Source organism: Falco rusticolus, chromosome 1 (genome assembly GCF_015220075.1).
Source record: "Falco rusticolus isolate bFalRus1 chromosome 1, bFalRus1.pri, whole genome shotgun sequence".
Taxonomy (NCBI): Eukaryota; Metazoa; Chordata; class Aves; order Falconiformes; family Falconidae; genus Falco; species Falco rusticolus.
The window spans coordinates 41,853,256-41,866,886 of record NC_051187.1 but is presented as its reverse complement, the minus strand read 5'-3'; the positions used below and the strand labels follow the sequence as shown (position 1 = coordinate 41,866,886).

The 13,631-nt window shown below is 40.6% G+C and overlaps 1 protein-coding gene across 4 annotated transcripts in view; it reads right to left on the bottom strand.

Annotated features, from left to right (window-relative positions):
* GALNT9 (polypeptide N-acetylgalactosaminyltransferase 9) overlaps positions 1-13,631 on the bottom strand; it is a 325,628-nt gene that overhangs the window by 116,713 nt on the left and 195,284 nt on the right. For 2 of the 4 annotated variants that reach the window (XM_037376385.1, XM_037376376.1), the window contains one exon: positions 11,358-11,538. In XM_037376385.1, the coding sequence (XP_037232282.1) occupies positions 11,358-11,524 (167 nt within the window). In that variant the 5' untranslated portion in view covers positions 11,525-11,538. Of the gene's footprint in view, positions 1-11,353; positions 11,539-13,631 lie in introns of those variants that run through there. The other 2 variants (XM_037376395.1, XM_037376405.1) reach the window with 2 other exon arrangements.

Sequence of the window (13,631 nt, the reverse complement as noted above, 5' to 3'; positions counted from 1 at the left end):
AATGGAGAATGATTTTGCCTTCTCTTCTGTCACTACTGTTAACCTTCTGCTGAGCAAGGGTCTTCCAGCTTTCTTTCTGGGGAGGGGAGATAAGAAACACTGATTCATTTTCCAAGCGTTATTTTCATATATATGCTAATCTATATACCAGAGGTGGTCACAATAATACACAGAGGACTCTTAACTTAAGAAATCGCACCTCATAACCAAGTTTCTTTGCAAAGACTAACTTTTCCTCAAATATTAATTAATTATAGATTTAAGCTAGTCATCTTTCTAAGGCAGAGCATTAACTTGCACACTGAATGAAAATAAAAATACTAGAAACACAGAGCATACTGTGCGTTTCCCCAGTGACCCTGCCTTTACAATACTTTGGCTTGTTAAAATCTCCACCACAAGTTTTGTGTAAAAAAATGAAATTTTCCAGTTCAGTTTCCCCAGTGCTCACAAGACTATTCCTCTCAATGCACAGAATCATGAAGAACCACAGAGATCAGGAATCTGACTTAATACCACATTTTACACCCTGATGTGCTGTATGCAGAGAATGGGGTTTTCACCACCTTGGACTTCTGAAGCTTAGTAACATGTGCTGCATGACACCCGCTCCTCAAGGGTTATTTAAGCATGCCTGGACAGCCAGGAAATAGACAACAGGCATCACCCCAGTGCTGGCTTTACAAAGGAGTCAACAAGGCTCAAGGCTGGAGCTCCTGCTCCTCAGGGCTTTGCCATATTTCAAGAGAAGTCTCCGGGTGGGAACATTCAGCTGCTGCAGGATTTCTTGTGGCCAAAAGGATGCAGGCCAAAATTGCACAGTGATTTCTTATTAAGACAGCCAGTTGGTTTGCTAGAAATCTAGGGAAAAGAGTGTACAGGCTGCCTGGGAGGCAACTATCCCTGGACCTCCTCTGGAGTTACATCAGCAAGGTGACCTTGTTTGACTATGGCTTGTGTTTGAGACCACAGCAGAAGGCTTAGAAGCAATACAACAGAAGCCAAGAATTTTTCAGAAAGCTGGAGGAACAGAAAATAGAGGACACATACTTCAACATCATAGAACTATCAAACAACTTAACTGGCAGGTGCTGTTTCAGAGGAACTAAACCTTGGCAAGTGTCTAGATCAAGCTAAACAAGACAGGGAGCTTAGCTACCCTGTAACTGTCAGGTGCTTCTGGCTCTGACTAGTTTTAAGAGTCTCTCACTTTTATTAGCACTAAATTCACTCAAAATGGGAGACATGGGCAAAACAAGCAAGAACTGACACTATTAAAATGAAACAGTGCATGAACTTGGAGTTCACAATTCAGTTTTATTTCAGACAGAAGAGTAAATTGTCTGACATTTTGGCCTGCTCATGTTTTTATCGCAGAGACACAAACAACAACTACTAAAACCCCTTCATGTTATTTGACCTGAAACCTTGACTTTCTTACACTATACAACCTATCCAAATAAAACAGGAATGAAAACTAGCTAATTTTTAAAGTTACATCAGAAAGGCATTTGGATACCTCCAATACGTATCTCACATTGTCAGCAGAACTAAATCTGTATGCATATTTTAAGAAAGGAAAGGGGAACACCATCTCAAACCATTAGAAGAAATCCTTCAATGCCAAAAGAAGGATCTCAGGTGTACTGTAACAGATGCATGTAAGGAAATATAAAAGGAAAAGAAATACCACGCTGAATTCATTCCCTGACTTGTTCTGTTACTTCTTTTTATCCTGTGATGTGATATCATGGAGTGTTAACATAACATGACAGTTCAGAAATTTACAGGAATACCCTTTTCTCCATGGAAGTGATAGCAGTCAACAATCAGCCATGGGCCCAGGGAAGGGAAATGAAAGGAACTTTAAAATGCCAACGCACAGCTGCAAGTCATGGCTGGACCTCAGTAGTGCTTCTGCATTACAGATATGTACTCATCAGTGAAAGAACAGCATACACAATTTGAAGACAGCACCCCACCATTGCTTTTCTTAATGAGGAAATATTCCTTCTGCAATGAAAATATTGTGGCGCTCTGTCTTCAAGTGAGAAAATTACTATGGTCTCCAAAGCATACTCTTTTGTTTAAGGCAGCTGTAAACGTGCAAGTCACACAAGACACATTTAGTCTTACGATTTGTAAGAAAAATGGAGGGATGCACAAAGGCTTTGATAATCTTTTCTTTTTCTCCCAGCTGAAAACTGCTGCATCCACAGTTTTGCCTCCATAGCTGCTGGGTGGGGACCTTTCCCAGGCTGCCCATGTCAGCAGGGCCAGCAGGGCATTCTTTAACACGTGTTGCTAATAGAGAAATTCCCTCTTGTTTCTGTATGCCTTGGAGCACTTAACATTTTGAATTGGATTCACCTGAAATCCTATTTAAGCTGGCTGCCCTAGGTTCCTGAGAGAGACACCTCCGGAGGACATTCCACCTTGTAAGCAGTGCTACCATGTCTTTTTCCTCTCCTTCTCCATTGACTATGAAGGCAGTGAAGTTGATCACCTTAAATTAGTTATATAATTTTTAGTCAATGGTATGCGACCCACCTTAGGTAAACTATTCACGTATTCAAGAGTATATTCTGGTGCAGACAAATTGCAGGGAATGGCTTCCAGTCTTACTGCATTCAAACACAACATTGCAATCAGTTATTTTTCATGCTCCCTAGTTAATCAAATTCAGCCTTCACTAAATCTACATTTATTAGTGCTGACACTCATGCAGAACTTGTCTTCAACAATTACTATACACAAAGACACTGCAAAAATGTAACAAGAGAAAAATTACTGCATTTGAATGTAAGGTGGGTTTTTGGAAAAGGTTGTTCATTTTTATGATTCTTTTTAATTTAGCCTTGCTGGTCTGCCTTTCATTATCCCATGGGCCAGTGTTAATAATCAAGATCTATATTACGCACTTTGTGGTATAATTAAAGTCACTACTTAATTGGAAAGCCCAGCACTAAACAAAAGGGAATCAATAACATATCCAATGGGAAAAGCCAGAGAAAACTTCTGTTGAATATCAGAAATAAGTGGGATATTGCCATGTTCCTGACTCTGCTGTTAGCGTGGAATCCAGTTCATGGGGAGTCCCTGCTCAGGAGCCATGTCCTGCAAAAAATGCTGGTACTGTCTACCCAAACCCCGTGGGGTCACCAATCCCTACAGACCCCAAAGCAGAACGCAGGTATCAGTGTAGTGCAGCCGGTGCAGTCTCATGGTCTGGCCCTACTGCTGTTGATCAAGCAAAATGAGTCTGAGAATCTTCCTGATACTGACCCCAAAAAGTGGTTGGAAGGTCTCTCAATAATTTTTTATTAGTATTGGGAAAGAGAGTCACAGTCAGTCTTCTCACTGGAGCAATTTAACATTGTATAACTAGTGAAATACCCAACAGTGACCTGGGATTTTGGAAACAAAGGTTTGAGCCCACATTCCAACTAATATATCATTATTTATGCAGAGCAAGCAGAGCTCCAGCGGAGGCTGGGAGAAGACCTACAGTACCTTCATAAACAGGGTCAATTCATGACAATATTGGACAGCTCATGACAAATACAGAGCACTGGGGTATAAAGCGCAGGGGCTGGCTGGCAGTACCTATGATTCACAGGGAGTTTCATTTCCCAACCAAAAGAGCAGGTGATTTTTCACCTCCTTTGAGGCCTTTGCACAGTTCCAGCCTGAGCTCTTTACAGCCAAATAAGAAATGCTTCCCAAAATGCAGTGATAAGCCTTTGGCATACACAGGGATACACGAATAAGCACAGCTGGCCCAGAGGCAGCAGTATGAGCAAATTTAGGTTGTCAGCTGATATCCCAAATGAACTGTGTCAGAATTACAACACTAAACATTGTGCAGTAGCTGGTCAGAGCCCAGCTCTCCACAGAGGAAGCAGCACAGGGATTTAGTCAGTCCACACCAGCTCTTTCTGCTCTTGGGCAAGAAGAAAAGTCAGCTCAAACTGGAGTCCATCTTGATGAAGCTGTACCACCGATTGTGCATACGGATAATGTGTGCGCCAAGGTGCCTGTGCTATTTGTAGGGGATTCACAGCCCGAGGAAAACGTCCAGCCTGTGTAACTTGGCAGAGCTTGTTCTGATCTATATAAAGTTCCAGAGCACGTGTACACACATGCCCCCTTTGCACTGTTCAAACTCCACATCTGGACATTGATTTGGGATCTAATTAAAACACTTCAGTTAGTTTCATCTCTTACTCAATTTCCCTCTAATAAACAATCCCAATCTGTTGCCCTGAGGTAATTCTGTCTGATCCTTTTCTGTCTTTGTTTTCTTCTCTCTGCTTCAACTTACGTCATTTGTGCAATTACAGTGGCCGAAATGGGGTCTTCAGAATTTTAGCATGTTTTATTTTAGATTTATTGAGAGAGGGTGAAAAAAGTGTAAAAAATGTCCTATTAAAAAATAAGCCTAATTGAAATCAAAATACTGTGCCTGTACTGTGATTGTGAGACACTGTCAGCTGAAAAAGGAAATGCTTAATTTCAACTAATGTTTCACTTTACTATGACCTGGCATTAAGCTGAAAGTATTGTCAGAAGCTAGTGATAGAAAATTCAATATTTTAAAGCTAACTTTTTAATGGGAAACTAACTGTTTTATTGTTCTAAACATTTTGTATAAATAATCATTTCACAGACTATGCTAAGTCTGATAAAAATATTTTTAGGTGGGGTTTTTTTTTTTCAGTTGCCATTTTCTGGCCATCAGAAATTCTGATTCTTGAAAAGCTCTGGGTCTGTTCCAGTTCAAATATTCCTTGCAAAGGGCCTCATTAAGTTGCACTCTGGTTAACCTGGGAAGAATCCTAAGGGTCTGTTTTAATTTGGAGATTCTTGTATCATTTTTCTAAGTGGTGCAAAGAATACCCCGTGTCCCCAGAGGATTTGAAAAGCAGGTCACAAGGCAGAGCAAGCTGCAGAGGTGGAGAAAATCAAGTAATACCAAGTCTAGTTCTCTCCAATCCACTGATCCAAAAGCTGATGCTCTTTGAAAGCCATCTGCCTTCCTGCCCTGCTCCTGCAAGGCCATCCAACAGAGACGGGCAGAGGAGCTGCTTGCTTGGGCAGCCTCAGGCAGGGGCCGTTGTACCAAACCACCAATTCTCCTGTTGCGACACAGAACTTGCAACTATGTATGATTTGGCTTGAGAGAGCTGCTGACTGATAGCTTAGATATCACAGTGACTTCACAAAGCTCTACCTCCAAAAGAAAGGGTCAAAATTAAAGGTGAGCATTCTGCGTTCACAAAAGGCTTGAGCTCACCGGCCACGGGAGGACAACCTCTATAGAAAGGCTGTTTTCCAGCTACTGGCCTCATAGTAACTACTGTTATTAAACCCTTGAATGAACAAATCAGAGGTCTATTTACAAAGTCTTCCCTCTTGATAGCACTATTTGATCAATTCCAGAATCCCTTTTGATAGGTAATTAAAAAAGCTTTTCCTTAGATATAAAGTGGAGTGAACCATTAATTACACTTCAGAGCCCTCGAGATGCAATGCCTTCGCTATTGTGAAATGTCTACAGCAAGCAACGAAAATGCTCGCCTCTATAAAAGAACTGAATAAATGAAAGTAATTTCCTCGAGACCTAGTTTCCTCTGCTTTTTATGGCTAAAGACTTGAGTTGCCTCAGCATTAATAAGTTTTTTCTTTAAGGGCTGAATTTTCTCAATACAAACATCCGTGGCCATAACACAAATCTTTGGCTGATAGAGCCAGCAGACTGAATCCATATATTAGTGTTACTGTTATCACTGAACTGCCACAATGCACTTGGCATCAAGTTGCACAAAAAAGATCAGTTAAATTAAAGATCCTCAACAAGCAGCGACAATTTCTTATAAAAGCCAATTTAGCTGTTATGGAAGCTCTGGGATCATATTAACTTTTCTCAAAAGTATACATAATGCATCACAGCAAGTAGTTTTGACAAGCATATGTGTGCGTATGTGTGGATGTGTCCTGCATCTAAAGAAACCCCAAAAGTTATTTAAGTTGCAAAGTCAAGTGAAAGAAAGTTAGAAAATGCCAGATTTACAGGTGTTCCACCTAATTCAACCCCTTGTGATCCAGTCTGTGCAGCAGAAAGAACAGGGGGATTGATGTTATTCTGAGGGACAATGCTTATGTTTGAAAGCATCTGGTTAGTTGACACTTCCCAATTTTCCGGGATACCACACTGTAAAACAGCTTTTGTAAGTTTGTGGGCCTTTTCCCCTGCCTTTGAATGAAGTCCTCTAAGATTCTCACTTTTTCTGCATTCTTCATCTCTGCTAAAGTCAAAATCTACTGTCATATGGGGCTGTAGCACCTCTGCCTTCATGCACAATTGGGAAGAATTGAATCTGATCCTTTGTTACTGGAGCACAGACATTTTTTTGCTAGAACTTGCAGCAGTGAAGGCTGTTATTGCCTCCAAAAGGGTAGATGGATGGCTGTCGCCATTCCTGAAGCCTACTGTAGCAATAGAGCATGTCCCAGCTAAACCTGTTCTCCTCTATTCTCAGTAGGCCTAAAAAATTAAGCCACTTGAAGACTATGCAGGGGATTAGGTGGCTGACTCTGGGCATTTCTGTTCAAATGTGAGGGATCTCTACCCAAATCTCAGCTGTGTTGCTCCAGATCTATTTTTGACTACTCGGTCAAATACTGACCCTTTGACATTACGGTAAGACAGGCATGCACACAGCCCAGCCAATTTCACAGCATTCCCATGAGTAGAATACAAGGCTATTCTATGTCTACTCATGCTGGTAGACAAATACATGTGCTTACACTGTCCTGCACACTTACGTGAGTCATTGGCCAACACTGGATTTATATCCACTAAGTACTCAGGTTTATGTGATCACAACACTCATTTTGAATATAGAAGAACATAAATGGAAATTAATTCAATAATATATCACTATAAAATAACACTTTTCCCAGAGAACCACAAAGCAAGGTCTTGCTAAGCTGTGTGCTTCCAAGGGAAAAATAACCTGTTCCTTACAAGAGAAGCTTCTCTTTCTTGCACTGCACAGAGGAAACAGTACGTTATTCAGGGCTAGAAAGTCCTGCTTATACTTTACTGCTGGGAAGACAGATCAGGACATTAAACATCCTGAGCTCTCTGCAATGTATTTTCCATGGTGGCATAACCCTTGAAAACTTCAGATATTGGAATTATTTGTATATCTCTGATATATATTTATATAGCTCTGATATTGAGAAGAAAAAGCTGAGACACATTTATTACACCACATTAGGATCAAACTATAATTTCATAATTATTGTGTGAATTGTAATTACAAGCAAAGCTATTTGCTGTCATTGCTTCGATTTGGTACAGAAACACAACATGCACAAAACCTGCTGTTGTCTCCTGCACTGACTTAGTGATTCCTATCTTAAAGAAAAGGCTTCTGAGTTGAAAGGAATATCTGGACTGGCAGCAGCAGGTAGGAAAGTGGAACACAATGTGAGTGTATGGGAATATCACCTCAAGAGCAGGACTACCCACCGAGGCTTGCGGATGTTACTGCAGTGGAGGGACATGGAGGTGACTCCAATTTAGAAGCCTTCATGGTCACGCTGTCTGACTGCATACCTCTGTAGTGTAACGTATTTTTTTAATTTGCTGTGTGGGGATGAATATACTTCCTGAAAAGCAATTAAACTTCTGAACGTTTAAGGAAACTATGCTAGCAGGTGGAACAAAAGGCTTATTCTACCAGAATAAGATACTGGACAACAATAAAGAAGAGTTCAAAGAGAAAATGAACTAAAAGATAATATTTCTTATCAAATTTCTGTTAAAAAGACAACTAAGCCTGGAATATTACAAGTCCCACATTTGCATAGCAAAATTATGTTTACTTTCATAAATCGTGTCTATGCAATGCAGACGAGTATAAACTCTCCTGGTTCATATCTTTAATACCTACTGGTGTGTGAAAATATGTAGATCTGAGCACTTTAAATGGAAGCCAGAATGGGAAGAAAGCACAGTTTAATACTTTGGGAATGCGAATCCAGGTAAGTCTTTTATTCATAGACTGGCCATGGGTTCATACATGACCTTGGCTGTTAATTCCACCATGCTTCTCAATTTAAAAATTGTAAGTTCTCACTTTTTAAAAATGAAAAGTTCTGGGAATTACATGAATCGAAATCACAGACTGACAAGGCCTTAGTGATTGTCCTGGTTTCAGCTGGAATGGACTCAATTATCTTCCTAGGAGCTAGTGCAATGCTGTGTTTTGGCTTTGATGTGAGACTTTTCAGTTCCTCACACCTTATTAGCAAAAAGGCTGGAGGGGCACAAGGAATTGGGGGGGGGAGGGGACACAGCCAGGGCAGCTGACCCGAACCAGCCAAAGAGATATCCCATACCATGGGGCGTCATGCCCGGTATATATACCTGGGGGTTGCCCAGGGCAGGTGGGTCGATGCTCGGGGACTGGCCGGGCATCGGTCAGCAGGTGGTGAGCAGTTGCACTGTGAACCACGTGTTCCTTTCTTCCTTTCCCTCTGGATTTTACTCTTTTCCTTCTCCCTTTCATCATAACTGTTATTGTCATAATTGTTATTATTGTTCTTTCACTCTTACTCTATTTCAATTATTAAATTGTTCTTATCTCAACCCTTGAGTTTTACATTCCTTTCCAACTGTCCTCCGCATCCCTCTGGGTGAGGGGGGAATAAGCGAGCAGCTGCGTGGTACTTAATTACCAGCCGGGGTTAAACCACGACAGCAATGAGAGCTACTATCAAGAAATGGAGAGACAAGATCATCAGGCAAGTCAGAATACAGTTGGACAAAACAAGAGTGGTTTTCCCAAAGCCTGTCTCAAAGATCTGAAGGTTCAGTTCTCCCCGACATATGATTAAAGCACAGTGTCTAAACCAAAGAGAAAGGTCAGCTCAGCTTTGCCTCATGGCTGTGGTCACAGCTATCACCTGTTAGGTAAGCAGATGTGGTGTGTATGGTGGGTGAGAAGAGGCTGACAGGGCAGGGAGTGAAAACGGCCTCTCAGCATTAGAGTGAGAGCTCCCAAGAGAGACTGTATACGAGTAGCTGTGCATTTGAAGGGATCAGAGACAAAAAAATGCTGTTCATGAGGACAGCAGGTATTTCTAAAAGAAAATGGCAACCAAATGGCAGACAAAGAGCTCATTTGACAGAATCACAGAATACTTTGGGTTGGAAGGGACCTTAAAGATCATCTCTGGACTTGTTCCAACAAGTCCATGTCCTTCTTATCTTGGGGGCCCCAGAGCTGAATGCAGTACTGCAGGTGGGGTCTCCTGAGAGTACAGCAGAGGGGTAGAATCACCTCCCTCAACCTGCTGGTTAGACTTGTTTCAATGCAGCCCGGCTTTCAGTTGGCCTTCTGGGCTGCAAACGCACATTGCTGGGTCATGTTGAGCTTCTCATCAACCAACACCCACAAGTCCTTCTCCTCAGGGCTGCTCTCCATCCATACAAGTGAATAAAACTCTTCATATAGTAAGAGTTTCTACCTTCTCTAAACTTTCCCACATTTTTCATAGCAAATTCAGTCTGAAGGGTTTTCCTGTGACTCATAACCACCTAGAGACAAGTGTTTAAATTCCAGCATCCAGACCTAACTAGAACCACCTCAAAAGTGTCAAAACACCACAAGGAAGGCAGTTCTCTCAGAAACTCAGACAGTTAAACATGCAGCATGGCCTTATGAGATTCCTAAAATGAGTACGTCAAAAAGCTTATCTGAATGACTCATCAAAGCTTCCAAGTAAAACTGTGGAAGAATATAATCTGAAGGGAAACATCACTGCATTGCAAATACTCTCATGCTTCTGACAGCTGCTAAGCTAGATTCAAGCTCTGCAACCTTTGCTTTTGTATTTCCTAGTAGAACATTCTCATTTATTATCCATCTGACTGCAGCAGCTAATAACAGGCCAGGTCAAACCTCTCTGACTTTCACTTGAAAAACTTCACACTGATTTTAAGGGTCCTTGGACCAGATCTGATGCACAACTCAAATGTTTGCATAACTAAAGACTATTTTTCCCCCAGAATAATTCCATGATGGATTTTTATGACACATCAAGAGAGATGGAGAGGTGAGACCATTGGACAGGTCAGTCTACTTGCATCAAATGTGATATCAAAGCAGCAGAAATTTTTCTCTTTGCCATTTCCCTTATCTAGGTTTTCTTTTGTTTTGTCAGACACTTGCTATACAACTGCTGAGTCAATACTTCTGAGATTAGATTAATGCGTAACACAGCTAATGAAATTTGTAGTTAAGCTGAATTTTTGTTTTGCTGGATTTGGGTTTTGGCAGCTTGAACTGCCTAAAATCCTAATTCAATTGCAATCTGCTCATAGAGCACAGATGTTTTGCTTGGTTAAACTTTTCTCGCCACTTAATAAGATACTTTTTTATTTAACTTTCAGTTCTGCCTCTGAGCCCCGGTGGGTCTTTTAAAACAGAAGATTATTATTAGAAATTAATTAAGTATTCTTTTCAATGCTGTCTCCTGAGAGTAACTAGGCATTGCTGCTGATCTCTTCTGCATTAAGACATTACTGATTGTCATTTGTAGGATGACAGTGTGGATGTCTCATCTGGAAGATACATAACTCCATAAATATGAAAGATTTGAAAGCCATTTAATACAAAATATAATAAATCAGTACAAACATTAAACATATAATTGCAACGTCAAACATAGCACAGGCATGTGAAGACTATACCACTAGAATAAAAATAGAAGCACATTCCAAAACCAAAATAAAGTCTTATTGCAATTATAGGACCCCAGTGGATAACACTTAGTCCATGTTTCAGCACACTGTAAACCCCAACTAAACTATGTTAAGAACATCAAATGTAATTAAAGAAAAAGCAGTTGAGTTGATGTTTGAGTTTTTTGTGACCAGTGTCAACAAAGTGTTTCTTGCCACCACCCTGCTTTCCATTGCATATGACTACAAGAAGCACAGACTAAGGCTCCGAACTCTGATGGTTGGCTGAGCTGGGACTACCTGGCTTTTTTTAAGTGAAGGAAACAAAAGAAGCATCAATATCCTGGTGCTTTTTATTTTTTATCTAAGGCCTTGAATTGCATATTAATGCATTACTGACAGAATTAGCTATGCATTTAACATGGCACTTCACGCACTGCATTTGGTCTTTTTAATTTTCACTAAACCAGGGTTATATATATGACTAACTGCTGTCATACTTTAACCAGGAAGGGATGTGAAGAGAAGAACGCCACCATGGGTCAAGAGAAAAACAATCAGTCACTTATTCTTAATAATAATGTGGAATTCAACTTACTTTTTTGGTCTGTAGTCAGGGATGGACCTGTCCAGTGATATCCTGTCACTGAGTTGGGCATTGTAACCATATTCTTCATACTTAGTCTCCGATTCATGACTATCATCTCTCAGGGTAGCAGCCATTCCCCCCTGGCCCAGGCCTCCTGGACCTTCAACTAATCCCATGGGCTTTGCCAGACCTAAATGAAAAAGACAAAAAACACCAAAACCAACATATTGCTAATATAAAGGAAATTGATCTAACCTCTTCTGTGACCACAGGATATTTTTAGATCAACAAGATCTGAACTTCCATGAAGCTCAGCTCTGAAAGACTCATGACACTGGAAATTATCCTCAGCTTTTCAAACCACATCAACACATCTTGTAGCATCAGTGCTTAACTATTAATGAGCAAACTATAAAGAATCAATTAGCAGCTTTCACAATTTCTCCTTTTCCCTCTATAAATCTCTGGAAATAGGAATCTTGTTTCCAAATATTCCAGAAGGCCTAATTATCCTTAGGATAATTAAGATATATTTTCCTCACAAGAACTGGAGGGCAGGCCTTTTTCCAGTATAGCCCATTATAGCTTCATTCATTTTAAGAGAGATACGTTGAATTTCTACCACATGTAGAGCTGCCAATTTAACTCCATATTAATGTCAGTTCTGGAATAGTTGTTGGAGCAGAGGCATCTGCTCAGTTGCTCTAAACCCACCTGCAGCTCTTGAATGAATGGTTGAGGTTTGGTTCCCATGCTGGAAGTACAGGGTAAATCCAATTTCACCATGTGACTCAAAAGATGGGTCATTTGGACTCACCCACACACCTTGCGCCCAGCCTGTTCCCACCAAGATGTGCAAAAACTATTAGGGAACTGACATCATCTTCCCCCTGGAAATTACTCCAGATTTCCTCTGTCCTTCAGAGCTTTGACAAACAAAATATGTATGTTTTATAGGATACTCTGCTCTAAACAGCTTATAGGATCAGAAAGTCTGGACATTAAGCTAGAACAATTAGCCCCACTTGGTTAGCGTAAAGATATTAGCCAGTCAACAATGCATTTATAGGTTCCATTCATTGCTCTATTACTGGTCAACTCAGAAATACATGTAAAACTAAGCTAAACCGACACTAAAAATGCCCATATGATCACATCACCAAAAACCTCTTCCATGGCAACAAGCATTTAACTTGGTGCTGAATTCTCATAAATAAGCTCATCAAATGTCCTGCATTTGATGTCAAAGCTTTCCTTTCCGAAATGATCATTCTATCAACAAGCTATTACAAGTGAAAAAGTTATTTATAATAGTCTTGGGGATACCATACAGAGATGTGCAAATAGCCTCCAAATAATCTACAATGAGAGAAAATCAATTAGTTTGACCTGCTCAACATTTTTCAAATTAAGATTTTTTCAGGAGGAAAATATCATTATTTCAACTAAACAATTAAAGACAGAAAGACACTGTCTACATTTGCTAGTAAAACACACAAGGCAGTACAAAGCTGGGACCGGTTTCTCCAAGTCACAGCAAGGTCTGGGACAGTTCAGTCCTCATGAAGGAACGTCTCTTGCACCTTATTGCTAACACTGTCCTCACTGGTTATAGCTCCATCATCATCTCTGCTTAATTATAGGACAGAAGAGAGAGAGAGTGGTTCGTGAGTGGTCTGAGAGATTAAAGTTACCCTTTTCTACTGCAGTTCTTATGAGAAAATCCTGTGCTAAGGTTAAATGCAACACTAACAAAGAGTCTGAACAAAATAAGGACTGAGTACCTGCAGTAACAGGGATTTTGGTACTGAATTTCAGACATTGCCTACAAAAATGCATACCTCATATTGCAATCAGTGATCACAAGTCAGGATGGACCTTGCTTTTTTGTGTGTCCTTTGATGCCTTCATATTCCTCATCATCATGCACTGACATGCTCAACTGTCTCTGAGTGAATCATGAGTCTTAGCACGAGGGGGGAGCATAGAAGAAAAAAAAAAGGATGCCCTACAGAAAAATATTCTTGGCATGGCCATGCTTTTGAAAAATTCAGACAGCTCCAAGCATTCAAGCCTAGTGAGTTGTTGAAAAGAAGGGAGAACAAGGGGCTGATGCAGCCGTGGTCTCATTATAGGTGCATGTGGGAGGTGAACTCCAGGTTCTCACTAGCAAGGGAGATTGAACAGAGGCATGAGCAGAAATCCCACAGGCCATGCACCCATGAGCTGAAAGTAGAAATACAAAGCTTCACAACAGCATCCTTTTCTAGGGTATTCTATTAT